Source organism: Equus asinus, chromosome 15 (genome assembly GCF_041296235.1).
Source record: "Equus asinus isolate D_3611 breed Donkey chromosome 15, EquAss-T2T_v2, whole genome shotgun sequence".
Lineage (NCBI taxonomy): Eukaryota > Metazoa > Chordata > Mammalia > Perissodactyla > Equidae > Equus > Equus asinus.
Genome location: NC_091804.1, coordinates 37,487,497 through 37,511,384, shown reverse-complemented (window position 1 = coordinate 37,511,384; position 23,888 = coordinate 37,487,497). Strand labels below are relative to the sequence as shown.

General features: G+C 48.3%; 1 protein-coding gene across 4 annotated transcripts in view; it reads left to right on the top strand.

Annotated features, from left to right (window-relative positions):
* The window catches only part of SULF2 (sulfatase 2), a 120,658-nt gene that overhangs the window by 47,629 nt on the left and 49,141 nt on the right, over positions 1-23,888 (top strand). For all 4 annotated transcript variants that reach the window (XM_070486073.1, XM_044748279.2, XM_044748278.2 and 1 more), the window contains exon 3: positions 1,364-1,603. In XM_070486073.1, coding sequence (XP_070342174.1) covers positions 1,364-1,603 — 240 coding nt within the window. The remainder of the gene's footprint in view (positions 1-1,363; positions 1,604-23,888) is intronic.

Here is a 23,888-nt window from a genome sequence, read left to right as displayed (position 1 = left end):
GAACCCCGCCCTGCCGTGCAGCTCCCGTGACTCCAGGACTTCCTTGGCTTGTAGATTCCTCCCTCCAGGGTCTGCCTCCATCCTCCCCTCTACGTCTGTGTCTCCCCCCTTCTGTCTCTTAGGAGACAGCTGTCATTGGATTTAGGGCCCACCCAGGTAATCCAGAACATCTCACCTCGAGATCCTTGATTCCATCTGCAAAGACCCTTTTTCCAAATAAGGTCACAGGTCACAGGTTCTGGGGGTTAGGATGTGGACATATCTTTTGGGGGTGGGGGTGGGCCATCCTTCAATCGCTGCAGACCCTCAGAACTGCAAGGAAAAGGGAGGGACTGAGCGTGGCCACAGGGGGAGAGGGAAAGGATGTCCACTGAGTGTTTCCACTGAACCTAGGAAGTATTTGGATGCCAGTCCTAGTGTACGATGACACATCCACTCTTCACGCATCTGTTGAGTCCCCACTGTGTGTCACACTCTGTGGGGGCGCTGAGGATTCAGCAGTGGGCAAGGCACACAGTCTCGGCCCTCGGTGGAGCAGTGACCGATGCGCACAGCAGGGTTCCCACACATGTTAGTTTCCTGTCCTTCCTAAGTGCCTTACTCTGCTCCAGCTTCCCCGGGAAACAAGAGCAGGCGGGAGCGAGACCACGAATCCTGGTGGTCTGTAATTAAGTCCTGGTAACATGCTGCACGCATGGTGAGAGCTGGAGAGAATCGGAAGCCAGAGCGATCCCAGAGGGCTCCCTGGAGGAGGAGTGGTGGCTGATGGGTTCCATCTGGGGGGAGGTGGGAGTGGGTTCCAAGCTGGTGGACAGAGGAGGCGGGTGTGGTTCATGGCTGATGCAGAGCATTTCGGCTGAGAAGTGTTCAGGGAGAAGGTGGCGCCGGGGGGGTTGGTGTGACCAGATTTCAGTAAGAGCGAACAATTCTTGGGAAACTTCCAAATAAAACAAAGTATAATTTTCCCTCGGTTTACATAGTGGTTGCTCTCCAAAAAAAAAAAAAAAAATCAGTGTTTATTAATACCCTGCAAAAGAGGTGTTCTGTTTATATGCAAACAGAGTTTCCATCCTAGGCTCAGATAACTTATAAACAGGTTTTTACCCACCCCACCCCCACGCCCCCCACCCCCCCCCCCGCGGGACTGGGGACCCAGGACATATGCTGGTTCTGCAGGACCCCCTCGCAGTGCATTGCTGTCTACTGCCCACAAATGCCAGGAGCGCCCCCCATCTGTCCTGGGAGGTTTCCAAAACGCACCCCGGCCCTGTGGATGGGGGTGGCGCCCCTCCCTGTGTCGCAGCCCTGCGCGCCCTGGCCCCAGGCCGCGGCCGCGCCTCACCCCTCCCCGCTGTGCTTGCAGGTTCCATGCAGGCGATGAACAAGACGCGGCGCATCATGGAGCAGGGCGGGGCGCACTTCGTCAACGCCTTCGTCACCACGCCCATGTGCTGCCCCTCGCGCTCGTCCATCCTCACGGGCAAGTACGCGCACAACCACAACACCTACACCAACAACGAGAACTGCTCCTCGCCCTCCTGGCAGGCGCAGCACGAGAGCCGCACCTTCGCCGTGTACCTCAACAGCACGGGCTACCGGACAGGTGAGCAGCGCGCCGGCGGGCGGGGGCGGGGGCTTCCAGAAGCGGGGGTCCTCGTCTGCGACCGGTGCCTCTCCTGGTGTGGCCCCTGGACGGCCGGGGCACCCTAGGGGTCTTCAGGCTGTGCGTGGACACCTTTATTTTAATTTAAAAGTTGTGCATTTATTTCTAAGTGCATTCGAAAAAGACAGGATGATTTGCCTATAGTAGTGATAGAAAGTGACTTTTTCAAAGGAATTTGATTTTTTAAAAACCCTGAGTCTATTTAAGATGTGAAATATAGTAATACAGATAGAAATACAGAGGCCATGAAGTACCTGTGCACGAGTTCGCTTTCTTTATTAAGTAAAGCCCTGGGGGACTGCCTTATTGAGTTGAGACCATCAGCAGGAAGAAGGTTCCAGAAGAATATTGGGGTGGGGGATGAGGATTAGAATCGGTGAGAAGCGCATGTGGGGACTCTGTGCTGAATGGCCCAGGAGTTGCCATGGCGATGGGCTGTCTACACTTGACTGTCTACACTACCCAGCGTGCTCCATCTCTCCTGCGGTCAGTGCTGGCCTGCTGCACCCTGGGGGGAGGACCGGCCGGCTTCCTGTGTGTCGATCTTACAGGAGGTGCTTCGGTGGGTTCTGAGAGCTCACCTGCCACGCTGGTTGCCTGAGGCAAAAGCACGATTACAGACAGTCACGTATGTCCGGCACCGTTGCAAAATCCTCCAAACTCAACTAATTGACTTTGCTTTACTTAAAAAAATAAATACTCCCCACCGCGGGTAAGGACCCGAGATGGTCGTGAAATCAGATGTTGTGGCTCACATGTTGCAACCCCGGGAAGTTGCGTCCGAGTGACAAGCGGCTTGTTTGGGGGAGAGGGGCATGAGAGGAGGACGGGTGTCTCCGTGGGCTCGGCTTGCATAGCCGAAGCATCCCGGAGGCTGCACAATTCCTGCAGACACATGGCATGGCTGACAAGGGTGCGCTGGGGTGAGGAGCGAGCTGGTGAGCTGGTGAGGGGTGGGTGTCTTTTTGCAGACTCATTCTGCTGTCAGAATTGCCCAGAAAGTGGGTCCTGCTGAGACCACCAGGAAAGCCTCCATCCTGTACACACAACCCTCCTGGTCCCTGGGTCTCTGCAGAAAGCCACGTGGCAGAGTTTACCATGGGCCACCACCCGGGCCGTCCATCGTGGGGACCTGGATGTACATGGAGGGAGGAGGACAGGGAGGCCAACAGCAGATCACAGGGCGCCAATTAAAAGGGGCCTCCGCCGCTGAGCTCCAGATAATGTTAGCCATTCACACTCAGGGTTGCCAACCTTCAAATATTTCTAATCTGAATTTTTACCTGAAATCTGTTCGTTTCAAACAATATTGGCAAGGGCCAGCCTCAGTGGACTAGTGGTTGAGTTCAGCGCGCTCTGCTTCGGCAGCCCAGGTTCAGTTCCTGGGCACAGACCTACACCAGTCATCTGTCAGTGGCCATGCTGTGGTGGTGGCTCACATACAAAAAGAGGAAGATTGGCAGCAGATGTTAGCTCAAGGCAAATCTTCCTCAGCAAAAAAAAAAAAGAAAAGAAAAGTTGACAAAACTCGATGTTTTTAAATGTATGCCATGGGCCAAAAAAACATGGCTGAGGGCTGAGCGTGGCTCAGGGACCCTCCTTTAGAACCTCTGGGTGAAAGATCTGGGTAGAAACCTTTAGCTTTGGATGCCAAAGCAACAGTAAGGCCCCCCAAAGTGTTCTCATCAGCCCCCCTCTTTTGAAGCCAGGGCAGCTGCACCCCACGAAAGAGATTTGCCCAGAGTCAAATTGGCAATTGGAATTGAAAGGAAACACATATCCTGTGATGCCTGAGGGCTCATGGTGGGAGCCAAAGCCGCGTTTCAGAAATCATATAGCTGGTGCCAGAAGGGGAACCTCTCTTGTGAATAAACATCCTTCAGAACTGATTTCCCAAACTACATCCTTGAATTTACACAAATCACCAAGAATCTGTCTCCTCAAAGAAGTGCAGCTTCATCCGGCTGTGCTTCATTATCATACCCTCAGTGAAGACCGGGAGCGTAATGTCAAATGTAAATCGCCATACACAGAACATTTACATTTTTTGTAAACTGTCACTGAGAATTTTATTCATTGTGTTTAGAATGCCCCTCTGTTCAAGGAACCCCATTCCAACTTGACTTTCAGAACTCAGGACCCTGAAGACGTCTGTTTACTCTAATGAACTGGTGCACTTCTGGTCATTCAATAACAAGAGCTGTGCACCCTGTATACTTTCTCTCTTTGCCTTGGCAGCTGGGAAGCTCAGATTTAAGTTTTCTGTTAAGTTGCTGTTTAAAGTGAAAGCATTTTAAAGATACCACTACGTAATATTAGTTATGCTGGTCCTTGTCGGTTGATTGAGAAAAATGAGAGAAAACTATAATGAATTCAAAATCCCTCTAGATTAATTTCATTTGTGTGAGTCACATTAGAACATGTAATAACTTTGTAGTCTCCCAAGGACTAATGGTCAGCTGTCTTGCTGGGTCTTTAGACACATTAAACCGTGCATTCTCGTGAGTGTCTAGGGTTGACTCAGATTTACATCTGGCTGTGTGTGAGAAACCCAAGAAAGCAATCGTTTATTACTTTCTCTATTAAAAGTCCATGCTACTTTGGTGAGCCTGCCACATAAATTGGTCAGAGACTTAACAGCTTTCTTTTTTTATTGAGCTGTAATAGACATATAACATTATATTAGTTTCAGGTGTATAACATAATGATTTGATGTTTGTATATGTTGCGAAATGGTAACCACAATAACTGTTGTTAACATCCGTCACCATACATAGCTACAAATTTTTTTTTCTTGTGCTGGTAACTTTTAACATCTCTCTTAGCAACTTTTAAATATGTGATACAGTATTGTTAGCTATGGTCACCATGCTGTACACCACATTGCCAGGACTTACGTATTTTATAACTGAAAGTTTGTGCCTTTCGACTCCCTTCCCCTATTTCACTCATCCCCACCTCTGGCAACCATCAGTCTGTCCTCCATGTCTTTGAGTTCGATTTTTTTTTTACTACTTTTTTTTTTTTCCCTTGAGGAAGATTAGCCCTGAGCTAACATCTGTTCCAGTCTTCCTCTACTTTATATGTGGGTCACTGCCACAGCATGGCTGATGAGTGGTGCAGGTCTGCACCCAGGATCCAAACCCATGAACCCAGGCCACCGAAGTGGAGCATGCCAAACTTAACCACTGTGTCATGGGCCTGGCCCTCGATGTTTTTATTAGATCCCATATATAAGTGAGACAATACGGTATTTGTCTTTCTCTGTCTGACTTATTTCACTTAGCATAATGCCCTCAGGGTCCATGCATGTTGTCACAAATGGCAAGATTTCCTTTTTGTTGACTGCATAATATGCCATTGTATATATATACCATGATTTCTTTATCCATTTATCTGTTGATGGACACATTGGTTGTTTCCATATGTCAGCTATTGTAAATAACACTGCAGTGAACATGGGGGTGCATGTGTCTTTTCAAGTTAGTGTTTTCATTTTCTTCTGATAAATACCCATAAGCAGAATTGCTAGATCATATAGTCGTTCTATTTTTAATTTCTTGAGGAACCTGCATACTGTTTCCGATAGCGGCTGCATCAATTTACATTCCCACCAAGAGTGCACAAGGGTTCCCTTTTCTCTACATTCTCGCCAACACTTGTCATTTCTTCTCTTTTTGATGATTGCCGTTCTAACAGGTGTGAGCTGCTATCTCGTTGTGGTTTCAATTTGCATTTTCCTGATGTTAGTGATGTTGAGCACCTTTTCATGGACCTGTCGGCCGTCTGTAGGTCTTCTTAGGAAAAATGTCCATTCAGATCTCTGTCTTTTTTTTAATCATATTATTTGGGGTTTTGCTATTGAGTTGTATGGGTTCTTCATATATTTTGGCTATTAACCCCTTATCAGAGATATGATTTGCAGATATTTTCTCCCATTTGGTAGGTTGCTTTTTCATTTTGTTGATGGTTTCATTTGCTTTTTTGGTTTGATGTAGTCCCGCTTGTTGATTTTTGCTTTTATTGCCTTTGCTTTTGGTGTCAAATCCAAAAAATCATCCCCAAGGCCAATGTCAGATTGTGGTTTTGGATCTTACCTTCAAGTCATTAATCCATCGTGGGTTAATTTTTGTGTCTGGTTTAAGATAGTGGTCCAATTTCATTCTTTGGCATGTGGTTGTTCAGTTTTCCCAACACTATTTATGAAGAGACTGTCCTTTCCCCGTTGTATATTCTTGACTCTTGTCATAAATTAATTGACCATACATGTGTGGGTTTATTTCTGGGCTCTCTGTTCTGTTCCATTGATCTATGTGTCTGTTTTTATGCCAACGCCATACTGTTTTGATTACTATAGCTTTGTAATATAGTTTGAAATCAGGGAAGCCCCCAGCTTTGTTCGTCTTTCTCAAGATTGCTTTGACTATTCAAGGTCTTTTGTGATTCCATACAAATTTTAGGATTGTTTGTTCTACTTCTGTGAAAAACACCATTGGAGTTTTTAAGGGAATTGTATTGCCTCTGTAGATTGCTTTGGTGAGAATGGACATTTTAACGATATTAATTCTTTCAATCCATGAGCACAGAATATCTTTCCATTTATTTCTGTCGTCTTGAATTTCTTTCATCAATATCTTAGAGTTTTCATTGTACAGGTCTTTCACCTCCTTGGTTAAATTTATTCCTGGGTGTTTTATTCTTTTGATGCAATTGTAAGTGGGATTGTTTTCTTGACTTCTCTTCCTAATAGTTCGTTATTATTGTATAGAAATGCAACAGATTTTTGTATATTTGTATCCTGCAACTTTACTGAATTCGTTTATTAGTTCTAACAGATTTTTGGTGGAGTCTCTAGGGTTTTCTTTTTTTCTTTTTTTTTTTTAAGATTTTATTTTTCCTTTTTCTCCCAAAGCCCCCCGGTACATAGTTGTATATTTTAAGTTGTGGATCCTTCTAGTTGCATGTGGGATGCCTCAGCATGGCCTGATGAGTGGTGCCATGTCCTCACCCAGGATCCGAACTGGCGAAACCCTGGACTGCCAAAGCAGAGTGGACGAACTTAACCACTCGGCCACGGGGCTGGCCCCCTCTAGGGTTTTCTACATATAATATCATGTCATCTGCAAATAGTGATGGTTTTACTTCTTCCTTTCTGATTTGGATGCCTTTTGCTGATTTTTCTTGCCTAGTTGCTCTGGCGAGGAGTTCCAATACTGTGTTGAATAAAAGTAGTGAGAGTGGGTATCTTTGTCTTGTTCCTGATCTTAGCATAAAATCTTTCAACTTTTTACCATTGAGTATGATGTTCTGTTGGCTTGTCACATATAGCCTTTATTATGTTGAGGTTCATTCCCTCTGCACCCACTTTGTTGGGAGTTTTTGTCATAAATGGATGTTGAACTTTGTCAGATGCTTTTTCTGCATCTATTGAGATGATCATATGATTTTAGCCATGATTTGGTTAATGTTGATTGATTAACACATTGATTGATTTATGGATATTGAACCATCCTTGCATTCCTGGAATAAATCCTACTTGATCACAGCATATGATCCTTTTAATGCATTGTTCAATTAGGTCTGCTAATATTTTATTGAGGATTTTTGCATTCTGTGTCCATCAGGGGTATTGATCTATAATTTTCTTTTCTTGTCGCACACCCTTGTCTGGTTTTGGTATCAGAGTAATACTGGCCTCGTAAAATGAGTTTGGAAGTGCTCTCTCCTCTTATATTTTTTGGAATAGTTTGAGAAGGACTGGCATTAGTTCTTCTTTGAATGTTGGGTAGAATGCACCAGTGAAGCAATCTGGTCCTGGACTTTTGTTTTCTGGGAGGTTTTTTGATTATTGATTCAATGTACTTACCAGTAATTAGTCTATTCAGATTTTCTGTTTCTTCATGATTCAGTCATGGTGGGTTGTATGTTTCTAGAAATTTATCTGTTTCTTCTAGATTGTCAAATTTGTTAGCATATAATTTTTCATAGTAGTCTCCTATAATCCTTTGTATTTCTGTGGTATCTTTTGTAATGTCTCCTCTTTTATTTCTGATTTTATTTGTTTGAGTCTTCTTTCTGTTCTTCTTGGTGAGTCTAGCTAAATTTTATCTTTTCAAAGAACCAGCTCTTAGTTTCATTGATCTTTTCTATTGCCTTTTTAGTCTCTGTTTCATTTATTTCTGCTCTGGTCTGTCTGATTTCCTTCCTTCTACTAACTTTCAACTGCATTTGTTCTTTTTCTAGTTCTTTGAGGTGTAAAATTAGGTTCTTTATTTGGGATTTTTCTTGTTTCCCGATGTAGGTATTTATTGTTATGAGCTTCCCTTTTAGAACTGCTTTTTCTTCATCCCATAAGTTTTGATATGTTGCATTTTCATTTTCATTTGTATTAAGGTATTTTTTGATTTTTTCTTTGACCAATTGGTTGTTCAGTAGCCTGTTATTTACTCTCCACGTATTTGCGAATTTTCCAGTTTTTTTCTTGTACTTGATTTCTACTTTCATACCATTGTGGTTGGAAAAGATGCTTGATATGATTTCAGTTTTCTTAAATTTATTAAGACTTGTTTTATGGCCTAACATATGATCTATCCTGGAGAATGTTCTATGCGCACTTGAGAAGAATGTGTATTCTGTTGCCTTGGGATGGAATGTTCTGTAGATGTCTGTTAAGTCCATCTGGTCTAACATGTCATTTAAAGCTGATTTGCCATACTGATTTTATGTCTGGATGATCTATCCATTGATGAAAGTGGAGTATTAACCTCCCCTACTGTTATTGTATTGCTATCTCTTTCTCCCTTTAGGTCTATTAATATTTGCTTTATATGTTTAGGTTTTCCTCAGTGGATCAGAGACTCAACTGCATTCTATTTCTCATTCCTCATTAATGAGAAACAAATCACATGAACACACATGGCTACAAAGGAGCCTGGAGAATGTAGTCTTTATTCTGGGTGGCCATTTGCCCAGCTAAAAATTCTTTTACTATGGGAAAAGAAGAAAATGGATACTGAGGGAAGATTAAAGTCAAAACCACAGTAACAGTTCTCAACCATCTGAGTATGTGACACCTTTTGAACACAGGGGCTCAGCCTGAACTGTAGAAGACTGGAACCAGAAAAACGTTCCTTAACTGGAACAACATTTCATGTAAATAGTGCTTTTAATGTATGTAGTCAGGTATTTTATCTTGAAAAAAGTAAAACTAGGAAATTTTGATAATAACCTTATTTTATCTTATATCTAACAGTATTTAACAAAAGTTTGGTTTTAACTGTGACTGACGCATTGATTCTTTAAACAAATGAATTGATGAAGTTTCATTTGGGGGTGGAGTGTAATTTGTCTGACAAATTAAATGATAGCACAGTATGATATCCTTTATTTCACCTTCAGTTTTCACAGAAAAATCATAAAGGGTCATCTTTGCAAAAGTATTTGAGGATTTGATCAGTTTTTTCTTAGTCCTTTGACATCTTAATCTTCTCCTGTGAAGTGCTGATGACTTGATCATCGTGTTCAATGATCTCCTCTTCAATTATCTCATAAACTAGATTATTGTTTGTGAGTGGATTCGCATGGGCTTTGAGCTGTCCTCCAGCATGACTGTAATTAACTTGTAAGACCTTGCATCTTTTACAATATTTGCCATTTCAGGTTGCAGTCAGCTTGCTTTGTGCCACCCCATGTTTGCACTAGAGATTGACAAAGGATGAAGAGAGAGAGGCTCAGTTTAAGCAGGGTAAATGTCAGTTTGTTCATGGATATTTCTGTGTTGGCTTCCTCGAACTTCAAGGACTTGGATCTCAAATATCCAATCTGAGGATGCAAATATAAACTGCATCCTCAGTTTTTGCAAAGCGTACGTAGTCTTCTTTTAGCATCCCTCAGCTGCCCTGACCGCTCGCTTAGATACCCACAAGTCAGAGGTATTCAGTGTTCTTGTGATGAGCCTCTCAGCTCTTTGCAAAGGGGTGGAGAGCCAGAATTCCAATTCTGGTGAATTAGACAGGAGTGCCCATTTTCTTCAAATCCAGGCTCCGCCACTTATTAGCTGAATTGATGTGGACAAGTTATTTAACTTCTGTGTCTTGTTATCTCAGCTAAAGATAACAGCGTCCCTTAACTCAGAGAGTTTTACGAGGATTAAATATGTTAGAACAGGGATACATAGTAAGCACTTAAGAAATGTTAACATGATGATGATGATGATGATGATTTGCACAAGTAGCACAGTATCACACGACCCATCCCAGCCCAGTGTTCAGATGAGTATCACAGTGTGTAATTTCAGATGGTGAAAATAAGTTGTACACATGGATCAGAATGTGGCAGCACGTGCTCAACCTCTCGGGTAATCAGTGACATGCAAATGACAGTGACAATGCGCTGTCGTATCTCACCCATATTCAGAAGTCCTGCCGCACCAGATGTTAGTGAGGACGTGGGAAAACAGGAAGTTGCAGACACTAGCAGTGGGAGTGCACATTGGCGCCTCCACTTTGAAGAGCAATTTGGCGATTCCGGCAAAGCTGAAAACATGCATCTCCTTCCATTCAGCAATTCTTCTCTGGCTGTGTACCCCATATTCTGAGGGGGTGATGTGTGGGTTCTGCTTGAGCAAGGTGAGGGTGCTTCCTGGTGATGCTCGTGGCCAGTAGTGGCCTTCAGATCCAAGTGACAAACCCCAACTCCAAGTGGTTTTGACAAGATGTTGAATTCTTTGCTCCCTCAACTGGAAAGATATGGGGGAGCCTTAGGGAAAGATGGGTCACACTGTGTCACAGTTTCATCGTAAGGCTCGAGGTCTCAAGACGAGGGCTGGCACTTCCAGGGACTCGGAGCCTCTTCATTCACATCCAGCAGTATTTTTTTCCAGAATGCCAAAGTGGTGAGGTTCTTTCTGATTGGACCAGATTGAGTCACATGCCGACCCCTGAACCAATCACCATGGAGAGCGGTTGGAATGTGCCAGTTACGTTATACGTCGCCTGTTCCTGGAGCAGCAGGTGGAGTCAGTGTCTCCCCAACACCTGGATTCCCAAATAGAAATTGAGGGGTGTTGGGAAGGATAAAGAGGAAAAGCATACTGCTTTGACAATCACACATTTCCATTGCATTGCTTTTGGCAAAAAAAGAAAAAAAAGACACCTTTTCCGGCCCTTTCTGGTGAATTAGACAGGAGTGCCCATTTTCTTCTCTTTCGGGTAGGGCTTTCTCGTTCCACGATGCCATCTGAGTCTGGCAGCTCTGCGGTGGTTTCCCTGCCCGGCTTCTGCCATCTGGGACAGACTTTCGCAGAGATGTGAGCACGGCTGGGAAGCCTCCTGCCCCTCCCTCATCGCATTCTAGAATGTACTGGGCGAGCACGCCTCTCGTTCCGAGCCAGGGCTGTGCCACGGCTCCCAGTTGGAGCGGTTTTGAGATTGGGCCCTGAGCACCCCAATTCTTTTCACTCTTCTCCTCGCACAAAGCTGGGGAGGACCTGCGCAGCTCGGCTGTCAACCTCGGGCTCCACACTCGCTTGGAGGAAGCAGGGTTCTGTGCCAGGATGCCTGCGGGATGGTGGAGGAGGCTGGGGCATCCTGCCGCCCCTCACAGGAGGGTGGAGAGGTGTCTGCTGGGCATTTGGGCAGCCCTGAGCACAGGGCCGCTGCTGGCTGGTGAAGGCAGGTGTGTGTGTGTGACTTGTTTTTTCCCTAAAGTGGTTTCAGGGCTGGTGCTCGGGTTGCCCTCCTCTGTCTTCCTATGACGTAATGCCCACGCCTCCTCCTGGCACCGCTCCCTTTTGATCTGCCTTTGTCCTCTTACCCCGCACCCTACACGCCAGCATCCAGCTGCCAACTGCACATCCCCCCTTGGATGTCTCCCTGGCATTTCGAACCCACCGTGTCCGAAACGACTTCCTGATCTTGGCCCTCCTCCCCCGGCGCCTCTACGGTCTGCCCCTTGGCAGCTGCCGCGTTCCAGTCGCTCACGCCAAAACCTTAATGTCATTCTGGAATTTTTTTCTTCCTTTCACACTCCGCACTCAATCCATCAACAAGCCCCATAAGCTCTCCCTTCACAATACTGCAGAATCCACTCTGGTGCCACCACCCTTATCTAGGCCGCCATCACCTCGGTTCGACGGCTCCTGCTTTCTCTTCCGTGGCCCCCTGCTCCCGCCCTCACCCCACTACGTCTGTTCTCACCGCCGCAGCCCAGGGAGGTGGCAGGGCCTGTCGCTCCTCTGCCCACAGCCCCCCTGTGGCTCCCCGCTCACTCAGGGTAGCGGCCCCTCCATCACCTCAGCGTCCTAATCATCTGCTCTCTGTCCCTCACCTCGCGACCACCTCACCTCCTGTCACCCCTCTCGGTCACTCCACTGTTTTCTGTCTCAAACCATCCAGTAACTCCTGGCATATTCCCACCTACAGGCCTTTGTACTTGTTCTTCCCTTTTCTGGAAACTTCTTTCCCTACACATCTGCATGGACTGCACACTCTTCCCTCAGATCCTCGTTTAGATGTCACCTCCTCAGAGAAGCCTTCCTGGCCTAGCCCATCCAGAAGGACATCTTTATCCCCCACCCTGTTCCATTTACCTTGTCGCCACTTAACATAGATTTGTATATTTGTTGTCCAGCCTCCCGAGTTATAGTATGCCCCTTCTGGTGCCTTGATTATGCCCTGATTCCTGCTTTCTCTGTCTCCCTGGCCTTTTCCACTGCTGACTCCGTATTCTGCCCTTTATCTTGTTGGTCGTCCTCCTTCTCAAGGGTCAGCTGCATGGAAGCAGGGACAGTCTGCTCTGTGCCCCCAGGGTCCCCGTGCCTGGAAGAGGGCCCGCCACAGCGGGTGCTCCATGATCTTTGCAGGCTCAGCGGATGAATCTGCGCATCCCTTCCAGAGCCAGCAGCCCCTTGCCTGCCCGCATCTTTTCTGTGCTCCTTTCTCCTCTCCGGTTCCCTCCTGCCCGCCCCCTCCCACCATCTCGGCCTCTCCTCTTCTTTCTCCTCGGCCCTCCTGCCCACAGAGAAGAAAGCCCTTAGGTTCCTCCCCAGCCGCCTGCCCCGGGCCCCTGGTGCAGCTGTCCCGCCTTCACAATGGCAGCCTTCTCTCCGCTTGGCCTTTCTCCTGGTTTTCTCCCCGCTCTCTTCCTCTCCCGTCGAGTGCACACGCCTGCACGCATGCACACACAGCTCCCTTCTTCCCTGTCCAGCTGCCCCTCTCCGCCCCTCTGCCCGCCCCCCGCCCCCGGCCTGTGGGTGTGACAGCAGAGCATCTTCATCTGCCCCATGAAGCGGGACCACCTCAAGCAGCAGGGGGCCCTCCCCCCATCTTTCCTGGCACCCGGGACCCCTCCTGCCCCACCACGAAAGTCTGTGCATCAGAGGGAGTCGAGCGGCTGGCCCAGGGCATCCTTAAGAGGCCCACGTTCATCAGTGTCACACAGATCTTCAAGCCGAATTTCTCTAAACTCCAATTTAATACAGTTGTGTATCGCTTAATGATGAGGATATGTCCTGAGAAATGTGTCGCTAGGCGATTTCATCATTGTGCGAACATCATAGCATGCACTTACACAAACCTAGATGCTAGAGCCTGCCACACACCCAAGCTACGTGGTGCTGATCTCATGGGGCCACTGTTGTGTGTGGTGTCTGTTGTTGACTGAAATGGCGTTATGCGGCGTGTGACTGCAGTCACTCCCTTTCTCCAGCATCTTCAAGTTTCAAAACCAGTGAAACATTGGTGCAGGAGTCCAGAGCGCAGGCCCTGCTTCTAACTCCTTTGTAACCTTGAGCTGAGACCCAGCCCCCTCTGGGCCTCGGTTTCCCCATCTGTGCGGAGGAGTTGCAGCATATATTTGTAAGTTGCCCAGTGCCTTTGATATGACTCCACCCTGAGGGTCGTGTGACCAGTGCCCACAAACAGGAGGAGGGGTTTCCTGCGGCCCGAAGAGGACAGGGTCCCTTGGAAAGAGAGGAGTGGATGCTCAAGCTTCTCAACTTTTTGAAAACTGGGCGAGAGGCTGATGGTGCCGAATTTCTGTTAGTGCCTGGTCCAGGCTTTTGAGCGCTCTCTCTGCCCCAGCCCGTTAGCTGGTGTGTCCGTTTCCTGCGGCTGCGTAACAAAGAACCACACGCTGGGGGCTTCAAACAACAGAAATGTGTTCTCTCACGGTTCTGGGGGCCAGAAGCCCAAAACCAAGTGTCCACAGGGCCCCGCTCCCTTGGAAGGCTCTCCAGAAGAATCCTTCCTCGCCTCCTCCAGCTTCCGGTGGTTACTGGCCATCCCTGCCGTCCCTGAGCTTGTGGCTGGGTCACTCCCGTCTCTGCCTCCATCTTCTCCTGGCCTTCTCCTCTCTGCGTGTCTGTGTCCAAACTTCTCTCTTCTTGTGAGGACACCAGTCACTGGATGAGAGCCCACCCTCGTCCACTATGACCTCATCTTAACTTAATTACATCTATAAAGACCCTGTGTCCAAATAAAGCCACGTTACAAGTGCCCGGGGTTAGAGCTTGAACATATATTTTCGGGGACGTGATCCAACCCAAAGCACAGCTGGGTTCTTTCACACACACCACTTTATGTAATCCTCACAATGACACGTCAACCCCCATTAAAGCTGCAGAGTCTTGACATTAAACTGGAGCGAACACTGCAGGCAAGAGGAACCCTTAGAAAACCCGCCACCCCTCCCATCCCCCGCCCCCCGACGCGGGCTGTGGTCCTGAGTGCAGGGCAGCGCGGCCGCCCAGCCCAGCGGCTCCGTGTTGCTTTTGCTCAGAGTCTCTGACTTCCATGGACATTAAGATGATGGCGGCAGTCAAAATAAAAGTGAGGCAGCTGGCTGTGTTGAGTGGCTCTATAAAGCCTGTCTCCTGAGCCTCAGGGGCTCCGAGGGAGAGTTCAGGGTAAGCGTGATCTTTTGCGGTCCCCTCCCTGGCGCTAGCTGCAGCTCCTTGGAACATTCTGGAAGGACTTCTGGTAGAGCTGCTGGGCCCAACATGGTAACCATTAGCCACCGGGACTATTCAACTTTAAATTAATTAAACATAAGTCAAATTAAAAATTCCGTTTCTCAGTCACACCAGCCACGTTTCAAGTGCCCAGTCGGCACATGTGGGTGCCAGATTGGATGGTGCAGAGACAGAATGTTTCCATCATGGCAGAAAGTTCTCTTGGAAAGCCTTGGAAGAGTGTCATTCAAGCAAAATCTTGTTAGAGTGGGGCACACAAACCTTTGAGAATCTAATAATAACGAGAGTAAGAAAGGTGAGTTGTTCCTATTATGGAGTTTTTACCGTGCCCATACCTTGTGCCAGGTGCCATGATTCATCTCACTGAATCCTTATGCAAGCCTAGGAGGTGGGGGCCGCCCCCTCCTCATTCCCGCAGTAGCCCCCTCAGGCCCCGTGATGCAGACCCTGCCTCTCCTGGCCTTCTGTGGCTGTGTTGGGGGACGAGGTTTCAGGATCAGGGGCAGCTCACAGCAGCTCTCCATCCTGGAGCCTGCGGGTCCCATCTGTCCACAGACAGCTTCTCCATCTCTGAGCATCCAGCACATCCCGTCCCTGGGCAGCAGGTCGCGTCCAGCACGCACTGTGAGCCCTTTCAGAATCATCTGTGCCGTCCTGCAGGGGAGCAGAGTAGAACTTGACACGGCTTTCAGCAAAGGAGGGGAAACAGCAGCCCTCCGTGTCGGCCCTCCCAAGGCCCAGGAGGGTCCACTCCCTGCCAGGCCTGTGTGGACCACTCCTCCCGGGGAAAGCCGAACTCCAGTGGTGGAGGGGCCAGATGGGAACAGTGCCACGCAGCCCAGCCAGATGTGCCCTTTGGATGACGAACGGGCCCAGAGTTGCCAAATCTAATTTGTCAGAATTGCGAGATCCAGATTTTGATGTGAGATTCCCCAGTTTTCAAATGTGGACTGTTCGCTTTACTTTTTAAAAGTAAAAAAATAAAAACACCAGGCAGGCTCCAAGCAGACACACCTGTGGGACGGATCGGGTCCACAGGGCACCCCCGTTTGCAAACTTTTTTCTAACCTGCTGGTTCTCAAGGGAGCACACCGCCCCCTAGGGGCTAACATCCATGAAGTCATGCCTGGTGGTTGTAACAGTCGAGGGATGCTGCTGGCTTCCTGGAGGCAGGAACCAGGGACCACTGATGTCCTACATTGCATGGAAGAGCCCCACGCGGCCCCCAAGTTACCTTCCATTCCACATGGCTTCCGAGTTTTCTACCAGATCATTCCTATGAGCCGATTATTCTGTGTTTATTGTTATCTGAGCCTTGACCCCAAGTCCATTCTGTATATAAACACTGAAGATTTTTTGCACAGTTTTGCTACACCCTGAATTTTCCAGGACTGTAAGTGATAAGTAAACAGAGGGGATATTCTACTTGAATGCAAAACTTCCCCAAGAGTTACTCCTCATTGCTGAAAATCTCGTCACTGATGGCAGTGCCGCCCGAAGCGTCTGACCTGCCGATGCCGCAGGCCACCCGTCTGCGTGCATAGATGTCACGCTCCGTGAATCTGCATCTAGGTGCACGCCTCTGACTGCTGCATCGTGTCTCCTTGAGGGATGTGCTCGAGAAAGTTCATACTGAAATTTGTCTTTATTATAAATTGCCTTCCTTTTATTTTTCTTGTAGATTGCGTTTAGAGCATTGTATTGATTTGGGGGGAATGGTGTGCATAGGTAGCTTTTGTTTCCTATACATTTCCTTTCAGGAGAATATTTGTCATAGAAATGGAACATCATTCTGATGGCATTGAGAGCCGCTCTTTGAAGGATGAGCTTAGCGTCACATTTCCCGGGGTGATAAGTAATACGCATTGATTGATGGTCTCCCCAGCCCTGTGCTAAGGGTCTGTTGTGGGTTTTCTCCCCGTGTTCTGTCACATCCTTCTGGACAAAAACCACACTTTAAAAGGGGCAAAAAGATTTTCAGATCCAGCTGGTCCTGATGTTGACTCGGCAGGTGATAAAACCTGTCGCTAGCGCTGGGGGAGCCCTCCATGCCCGACTAATCGAGTTTCCAGGAAATGGACGGCCTCAGTCCTCATTTGCTGGAGCTTCATGACCCTCCCAGGGAGTGGGTGGCTGAGGCCAGCATTTAATTAGAGGCCCAAGCAGCCCGCCCTCCATGCCTCCGACACCTCAGCTTAGCCGGGGCCTCGGGGTCATCTGCAGCCAACCTTCCTCGATAGCAACGACCTTGCCAAAAACAGGTGGGCAGGATCCAGGAGCTCGTGAAGGGTGGGCAAGCAGCAGCCCCCAGCCTTCCGTCTGGTCATGTGCTTGTCCTGCTTCTCCCCAGCAATTAGTCATTCCTCCTCCCCATCCAGCAGCCAGAGGAAGCTTTGAAAAATGGAAATCCTATCATGTCACTCCTTGCTTAAAACTCTACACTGACTGCCCACTGCTCTTAGAATAAATTCACAGCTTCTTGCCAAGGCCTTGCACAGCCTCGGCCTGCTCACCTCTCTGTCCACATCTCCTCCCTCTCTCCCTTCCTTCCTCACAACTCTTGGAACACCTGGCCTTTTGCTGTTTCTGAAACATTCCAAGGTCATACCTGCCCCAGGGCTTTTGCACGTGCTGTTGCCTCTGCCTCGGCACCACTCACACCGCTTGTTCTTTGTCTCATTAACCTTCCACCTCTAACGTCCTCTTTGCTTCCCTGACTTCCATGTGTCAGTTAGCCCTCCCCACCCACTGCCACTCTCTACCATGATACCCTGCTTTATGGTCTCCATAGGACTTATCACCCCATGGAAATCATCTCAGGTGTTTTGAACTTATTTCCTGCCTCTTTCGTTCACTGCTCTATGCCAGATCCAAGAACAGTGCCTGGCAAATATTGGGTACTCAGTAAAGATGTGGATGAATGGATGACTCTTAGGCCTTAGACTTGATGTAAGCAGAAAATGAGAACAAAATGGAATTTGGATTGCTTTCTCATCGTTCTAGCATTAGGAAATATAATTGAAATTAGTTCTGGCAAATTTAGCCTAGTCCCAGTGCTCAGACATTGTCATCAGAAGCCCAGCTTTCTGCTTCTTGGATTGCCTTTCATTTGGGTGGGCATTGTTCTTAGGATAAAGTGATGTTAAGGTGGCCCCCATAGGTCCCACCTCACCAGCATCATGACCCTGGCTGGGCTGGAAGAGAGAGCTTCTTTCGGATGCTCCAGCAGAAGTCTCAGGGAAGGCTCCCATTGGCTCAACTAGGGTCATATGGCACTCCCTTAGCCAATCACAAGGCCAGGGGAGATGGGCTACTCTGATTGGCCAGGCCCAGATCGTGTGCCTAGCCCAGGAGCTGAGGGCTAGAAACAGCCTCACCAGAAGGCATAAGACCAAGAGAGGGGAACACTTGGTTCCCTCAGAAGGCACAGTTACCAAAAGATAGGAGAATGGCTGCTGGGCAGAAAAATAAGCCAGATGTCCACTAGGGAAACCCAAATCCAGCTTCCCCATCAAGGGACGAGTGGGAGGAGAGCCTTTCTCGCAGCCCCCAGCTCTCTGTGTCCAGCACGGCTGCCTCCTCCGTGCGTGATCACCGCCCCACCTCCCTCATCTGCTTTGCCCCAGTTCCCACTTCAGCAAGATCCCATCTCTGGCATCCAGAACTTTTACAGCATTGATTTATCACTTTGTGCAGCAATTTGCGTTTGGTGTCTTTTCAAAAGCAGAAGAAAGAGACTCATGTTGTAACCTTGCAAGCAGCCCAAAGTTAAAAGGATCCGGTTACAGAATATCAGAAATGTCTCAGCCCTGAGAGCTTTGGGGCTCTGGGTTTATTTAATGCATTTCTTCCTCAGCCAATTTGTCTGCCAAAAAAACAAAGATTTCAGTCCTGTGGCATTTTGCATCTAATATTTATAGTGTTCTAGAGTTTGCAAAAGCACTTCCTTCTCATTTATCACTTGTTCCTCAGGAGACCTCAGCTCCACCCCCAGAAAGTTAACGAGGTTGTTCTCTTCTACCCAAACCAGGGGCTCCAGAAGCCAAATGATGGATGGTGGAGGGCTCCCACCTCAGGGCCCCTCTATCCGCAGCAGGGGTGGGATTGAAACTCAATCTGGACCAGCTCAGCTCCCACTCTGCACTGCTTGGGACCAAATTTGGGTCTTGCAAGATGGCAGCCAACAGCCTGAGTCCACACTTCAACCCAAAACATTTTCTGTTTGAGTTACAAAGTGTTATTTAAAATCTGGAAATTTCACCAAAAAATCCAGATTCCATGCTTTGCTTAAAAAAAAAAAAGAAGATGATGATGATCTTGCCAATATTGGCAACATTCCTGAATGGTAGGGTCAGCAGACGACAGCCCACAGGGACCTGTCACCTGTTTTTATAAATAAAGTTTTATTGGAAACAGCCACATTCCTCTGTTTACGTATTGTCTAAGGCGGCGTTCGCTCCACAGCGGCGAGTGGAATGCAGTCGTGTCCCGCATGATGACTTTTCCGTCACTGACGGTCTGCGTATGCGACAGTGGTCCCATAAGATTAAGATGAGCACCATATAGCTTAGGTGTGTAGTGGGCTATACCATCTAGGTTTGTGTAAGTGCACTCTGATGTTCGCACAAGGAGAAAATCGCCTAATGACACATTTCTCAGAATGTATCCCCGTTGTTAAGCAACGCGTGACTGTAATTGCAACAGAGACCATATGGCTGCAACGCTGAAATATTTACAGTCTAACCCTTTGCACAAAAAGTATGCAGACCCCTACTGGTGGCAGTAGCCAGCTGGATTTGTGTCACAGCTACCCCCAGTATTTGTTAGAATTTAGGTACAGCTGAGGGCACTTTGGTCCCCAAACAACGGTGGTTTAGAGATGATAGACGCTTATTGTTTTCTCATTTGACAGTTTGGGCATTAACAGCCCAGAGATGATATGGCACAGCCGGTGCTGGCGTCCAGGCTCTTTCTGTGACGTTGCTCCACCATCCTGGGGGACTGCCCTTGTCCAAAATGTCCCACCACATCCACATCCGGCCAGCAGGAAGTAGGAGATGCAGGGGAGGCACCCCCACTTCCTGCACGGGCGTTGCCAGAAATCACACAGTGCTCCCTCCCACAGCTCCGCCAAAAGTTGGTCATGGCCCCGTCCAGCTGTGAGGGAGGCTGAGAATATAACCTCCATTCTGGCAGCCTTATGCCCAGCTAGTCATTCTGTTGCTGTGGAGAAGGAGCAGATGGGCGCTGGGGTGACAGCAGAGTCTGCGGCGCTTCCCGGAAGGGCGGGGATCTCCATTCACCACACGTGTCCCCTTCTCTCATTCTTGGTCCATTTCATTCGTTTACAGGAGCATCTGAACCTCTATGAGTTTCTGTGCCCGGTTGTCAATTATGCACATTCCCTCCCAGGAGAGAGGAAGAAAAGGAGCTGATGAACTCGGGGGCAGAGGAAAGGTCGCAGGCGTGGGATTGTGCAAAATGCGTCCCCCTGTTACATAAACTCGTGATTGGGTAGCATTGGGCCAAGTGCACTCCCCAAGCTGGTACTCAAAACGCTGGGGCCGGGCGGAGGATGTGGTGCACTTTCGAAGCTGTGAGGCGGTGGGGATTGTGGTCAGGATGCTCGCTCCTCCTGGGGAAGAAAACGCCATCATCTGAGCAGCGCTGAGCTGATCCCGCCTCGCTCCTGGATACGCTCCCTTCTGCGGCTTCCCGCTTGCTTCTCCTCCCCACCTGCAGCTCCTTTCCAGGCCCCAGGCTGCTGTCTCACCACCCTGACCCCTTCCTCTGGAGCCCAGGGCCCCTTCTCCAGCTAGACTCATTTCCCCACCAGGAAGTTTACCCCCTTTTTGTGCCATGGGACCCCCACGGCATCTCATGAAGGCTCTGGATCCTTTTCAGAATAATATCTTCAAATTAAATGCCTAGAAGAAAATACACAAAATTACAAAGGAAGCCAGTTATATCAAAATACTTTACGAACTGTGATATGTATGCTGCTTTCTACATTAAATCCCACGATGTACGATTATTTAGCCGATAACTGATAGGTCTGATACCATCCACTTTCAAAGTAGTGCCGGCTTAAATGGTATTTTGAGATGTGTGTGTTAACTGTAATGTGATATGAAAATATCTGTGACTTCTGTGGGTGACAAAGACACGTGCACTACCATTACTGTGATTGAAGGAGATGCTAGTTAGAGGATAACGAAAATAAAGATGTCGTTTTCCCACCCAGGGTCACGGACCACAGATTAAGAACCTGTTCCTTCCGTGATCTCTTCAGTTCCGTGGCGTTAAATGCCGTCTAAATGCTGACAACTCCCAAATGTCTACCCCCAGCCCAGACCTCTCCCCTGAACCTGGGTGCATATCTCCAGCTGCCGCCCTGTCTCCACCTCGATGTCTAACCCGCCCCACCAGGTTAACGTGTCTACCTTGAGCTCTCCATCATCCCCCAGAACCTGCCCCCCGACGATGCCTCCTTCCTCGGTGACGGCAGATCTGTGTTTGTTGCTTGGACCAAATACCTTGAAATTATCCTTAACTCCTCTTACTTCTTTCCTGCACCACATCTAATCAGTCAGCAAATCCTGATGGTTCCACCTTCAAACATAGCCTGAAACTGGGCCAGCCCAGTGGTGTAGTGCTTAAGTTCACGCATTCCGCTTCGGCAGCCCAGGGTTCGTGGGTTTGGATCCTCGGCACAGACCTACACACCGCTCATCAAGCCATGCTGTGGCAGCGTCCCACATGCAAAATAGAGGAAGATTGCCACAGATGTTAGCTCAGGGCCAATCTTCCTCACCAAAAACAAAAAGGCCTGAAACCCACCAAGCCCTCTGCTCCAACCTGCTTGGAACCATCCCACGTGACAGCCTCCCAGAGTCTCACTTCTCCACCTCAGACTGTTCTCAACCCTAGAATATAAGCTCAGTGAGGACACAGTTTTTCTTGTTTATGAATTTTTTTTTTAAAGATTTTATTTTTCCATTTTCTCCCAAATCCCCCCAGTACATAGTTGTATATTTTAGTTGTGGGTCCTTCTAGTTGTGGCATGTGGGATGGCACCTCTGCATGGCCTGATGAGCGGTGCCATGTCCACGCCCAGGATCCGAACCAGCGAAACCCTGGGCCACCAAAGCAGAGTGCACTAACTTAACCACTCAGCCACGGGGCTGGCCCCTTGTTTGTGAATTTATTCTGTTTTTTTCCAACAGTATCCCCAGTACCTAGAACCATGCCTGGTACATAAGCACCCCTCTTCTAATGTCTAGTGAATGAATGAATGAATATATAACATCATGATAAATAATATTATTATAATAAAAAGAATAATCGGCATTCGGGGGGCAGTTTCCCTACATTTTCTCATTGAATCCTTCCCAACTTTGTCAGGTAAGCATATTATTATCCCCATTTTACAGTTGGGAAGACTGAGCTGCTAGGTGGAAGTGGCTGCATTTAAACCCAGGCTGTCGCCTCTAGAGCCCACACTCAACCTCCCAGGATAAAAGTCGTTCCTCAAACCCTGCACTTCTGGAAAGGCTGGTCCAGACGATGTCCCTGCATCCTGCCTGCATCCCCATGCCGAGGCTTCGAGAAAGGCAAAGGCTAAGGCTCTGGGGACAGTCCCCCCTCCACAGCCCATGGTGCAGATGGACCCTGGACGGATGGATCATGGGGAATGGCCTCAGTGCGGAGTCTCTCTTCGCCCTGGAATTATGGCAGAAAGGGGTTGGAAGCTGGTCTGAGCCCATCGAGACGCAGGATCACTTGGATGACAAGGTCCGTTTGTCCTTGTCCCTGCCCTTAGCCACTGAGCGGCCCAATTGCTATTTCCTTTTTCGCTCGAGGGTTTCCCTGCCTCTCCCTGCCCCGGTGGATGGGAGATGCTCCCATCTGCGGTGACTGGGCTGCCGTCCCGCCGAGATGCAGGACCAGGTGGGAGCCCAGAGCTGGGCTGGAGGTGTGCCACCTGGATTTGAGTCTCAGCCCTGCCACTCACCAGTGGTAGGACATTGGGCAAAAAGGGACTTCGCCTCTCTGTGCCTCAGTTTCTCCAACTGTAAAATGAGGACAAAAATAGCATCTTCCTGATTGGGTTGTTATGGAACATTGTCATCATCCGACCCAGTGGTTGTCAAAGTGTGCCCAGGACCCTGGACCCCAAGCTGTTTCATGATAATACCAAGACATTTGCCTTTTCGCCCTCGTTTTCCTCAGGGGTGCGGTGTTTTCCAGAGGGAACATAGCATCCCCACAATTATCTAAAAATGATATTAACCTACTCCTCCCCTCTCCACACGCATGTCTGCGTGAGCTGGGATTTTTCATGAAACGTGACTGAAACAGCATATCGCAACAGACTGAAGGCAGAAGTCGCTGTGAGAATTCAGCTGTGTTCTCTTAAACCGGATGTTAAAGACGTTTGCAAAAATGTAGAACAGTACAGCGTTTCTCACTAATTTTATTTTGTTTTGGGAAAATAAATTTATCCTTTTAAAAAACGTATATTAACAAGGAGCAGCTTTGTTCTTACTAATTTTTTTTCCTTCTTCTCCCCAAAGCCCCCTGGCACATAGTTGTGTATTTTTAGTTGTGGGTCCTTCTGGTTGTGCTATGTGGGACGCCACCTCAGCATGGCCTGATGAGCGGTGCCATGTCCGCGCCCAGGATCTGAACCAGCGAAACCCAGGGCTGCCAAAGCGGAGCACGCAAACTTAACCACTCGGCCACGGGGCCGGCCCCTGTTCTTACTATTTTTAAATTTCTCAGTTTTCGTTTCTAATAGAGTAACCATCACTAGACATATGTGACATCAACAGGACTCTTTGGGGTCCTCAATAATTGTTGAGAGGCTAGAGGGACCTTCACACCAAAACGCCTGAGACCTGCTGACCGACACTGGCCTGGGGGCCCCCTCCGGTTTTGCAGAGCGCCTTCACCGCGAAGTCGCGTCTCGTGTGGATTAAAGAGATCCAGATTCAACCAGAAGATGCCGCAGCATCAAATAGAAAGACATCAGTTTAACGATTCTGCCCGCTGTTCCACTCAAACCGTGCGCCTGGGTGATGGGCAACGAGAATCCGCTCTTCCTCAGTTGACACGGTTCCCACAGGCCCCCGTAACCTGGTGGTCGTTGGTTCAACCATGTGCTCATTTATCTGAGGGATGTCTGTTGAGGCCTGACTGCTTGCCCAGCCCTGTTCCAGATAGAAGGACACGGTGGGAGCAAGGCACGTGAAA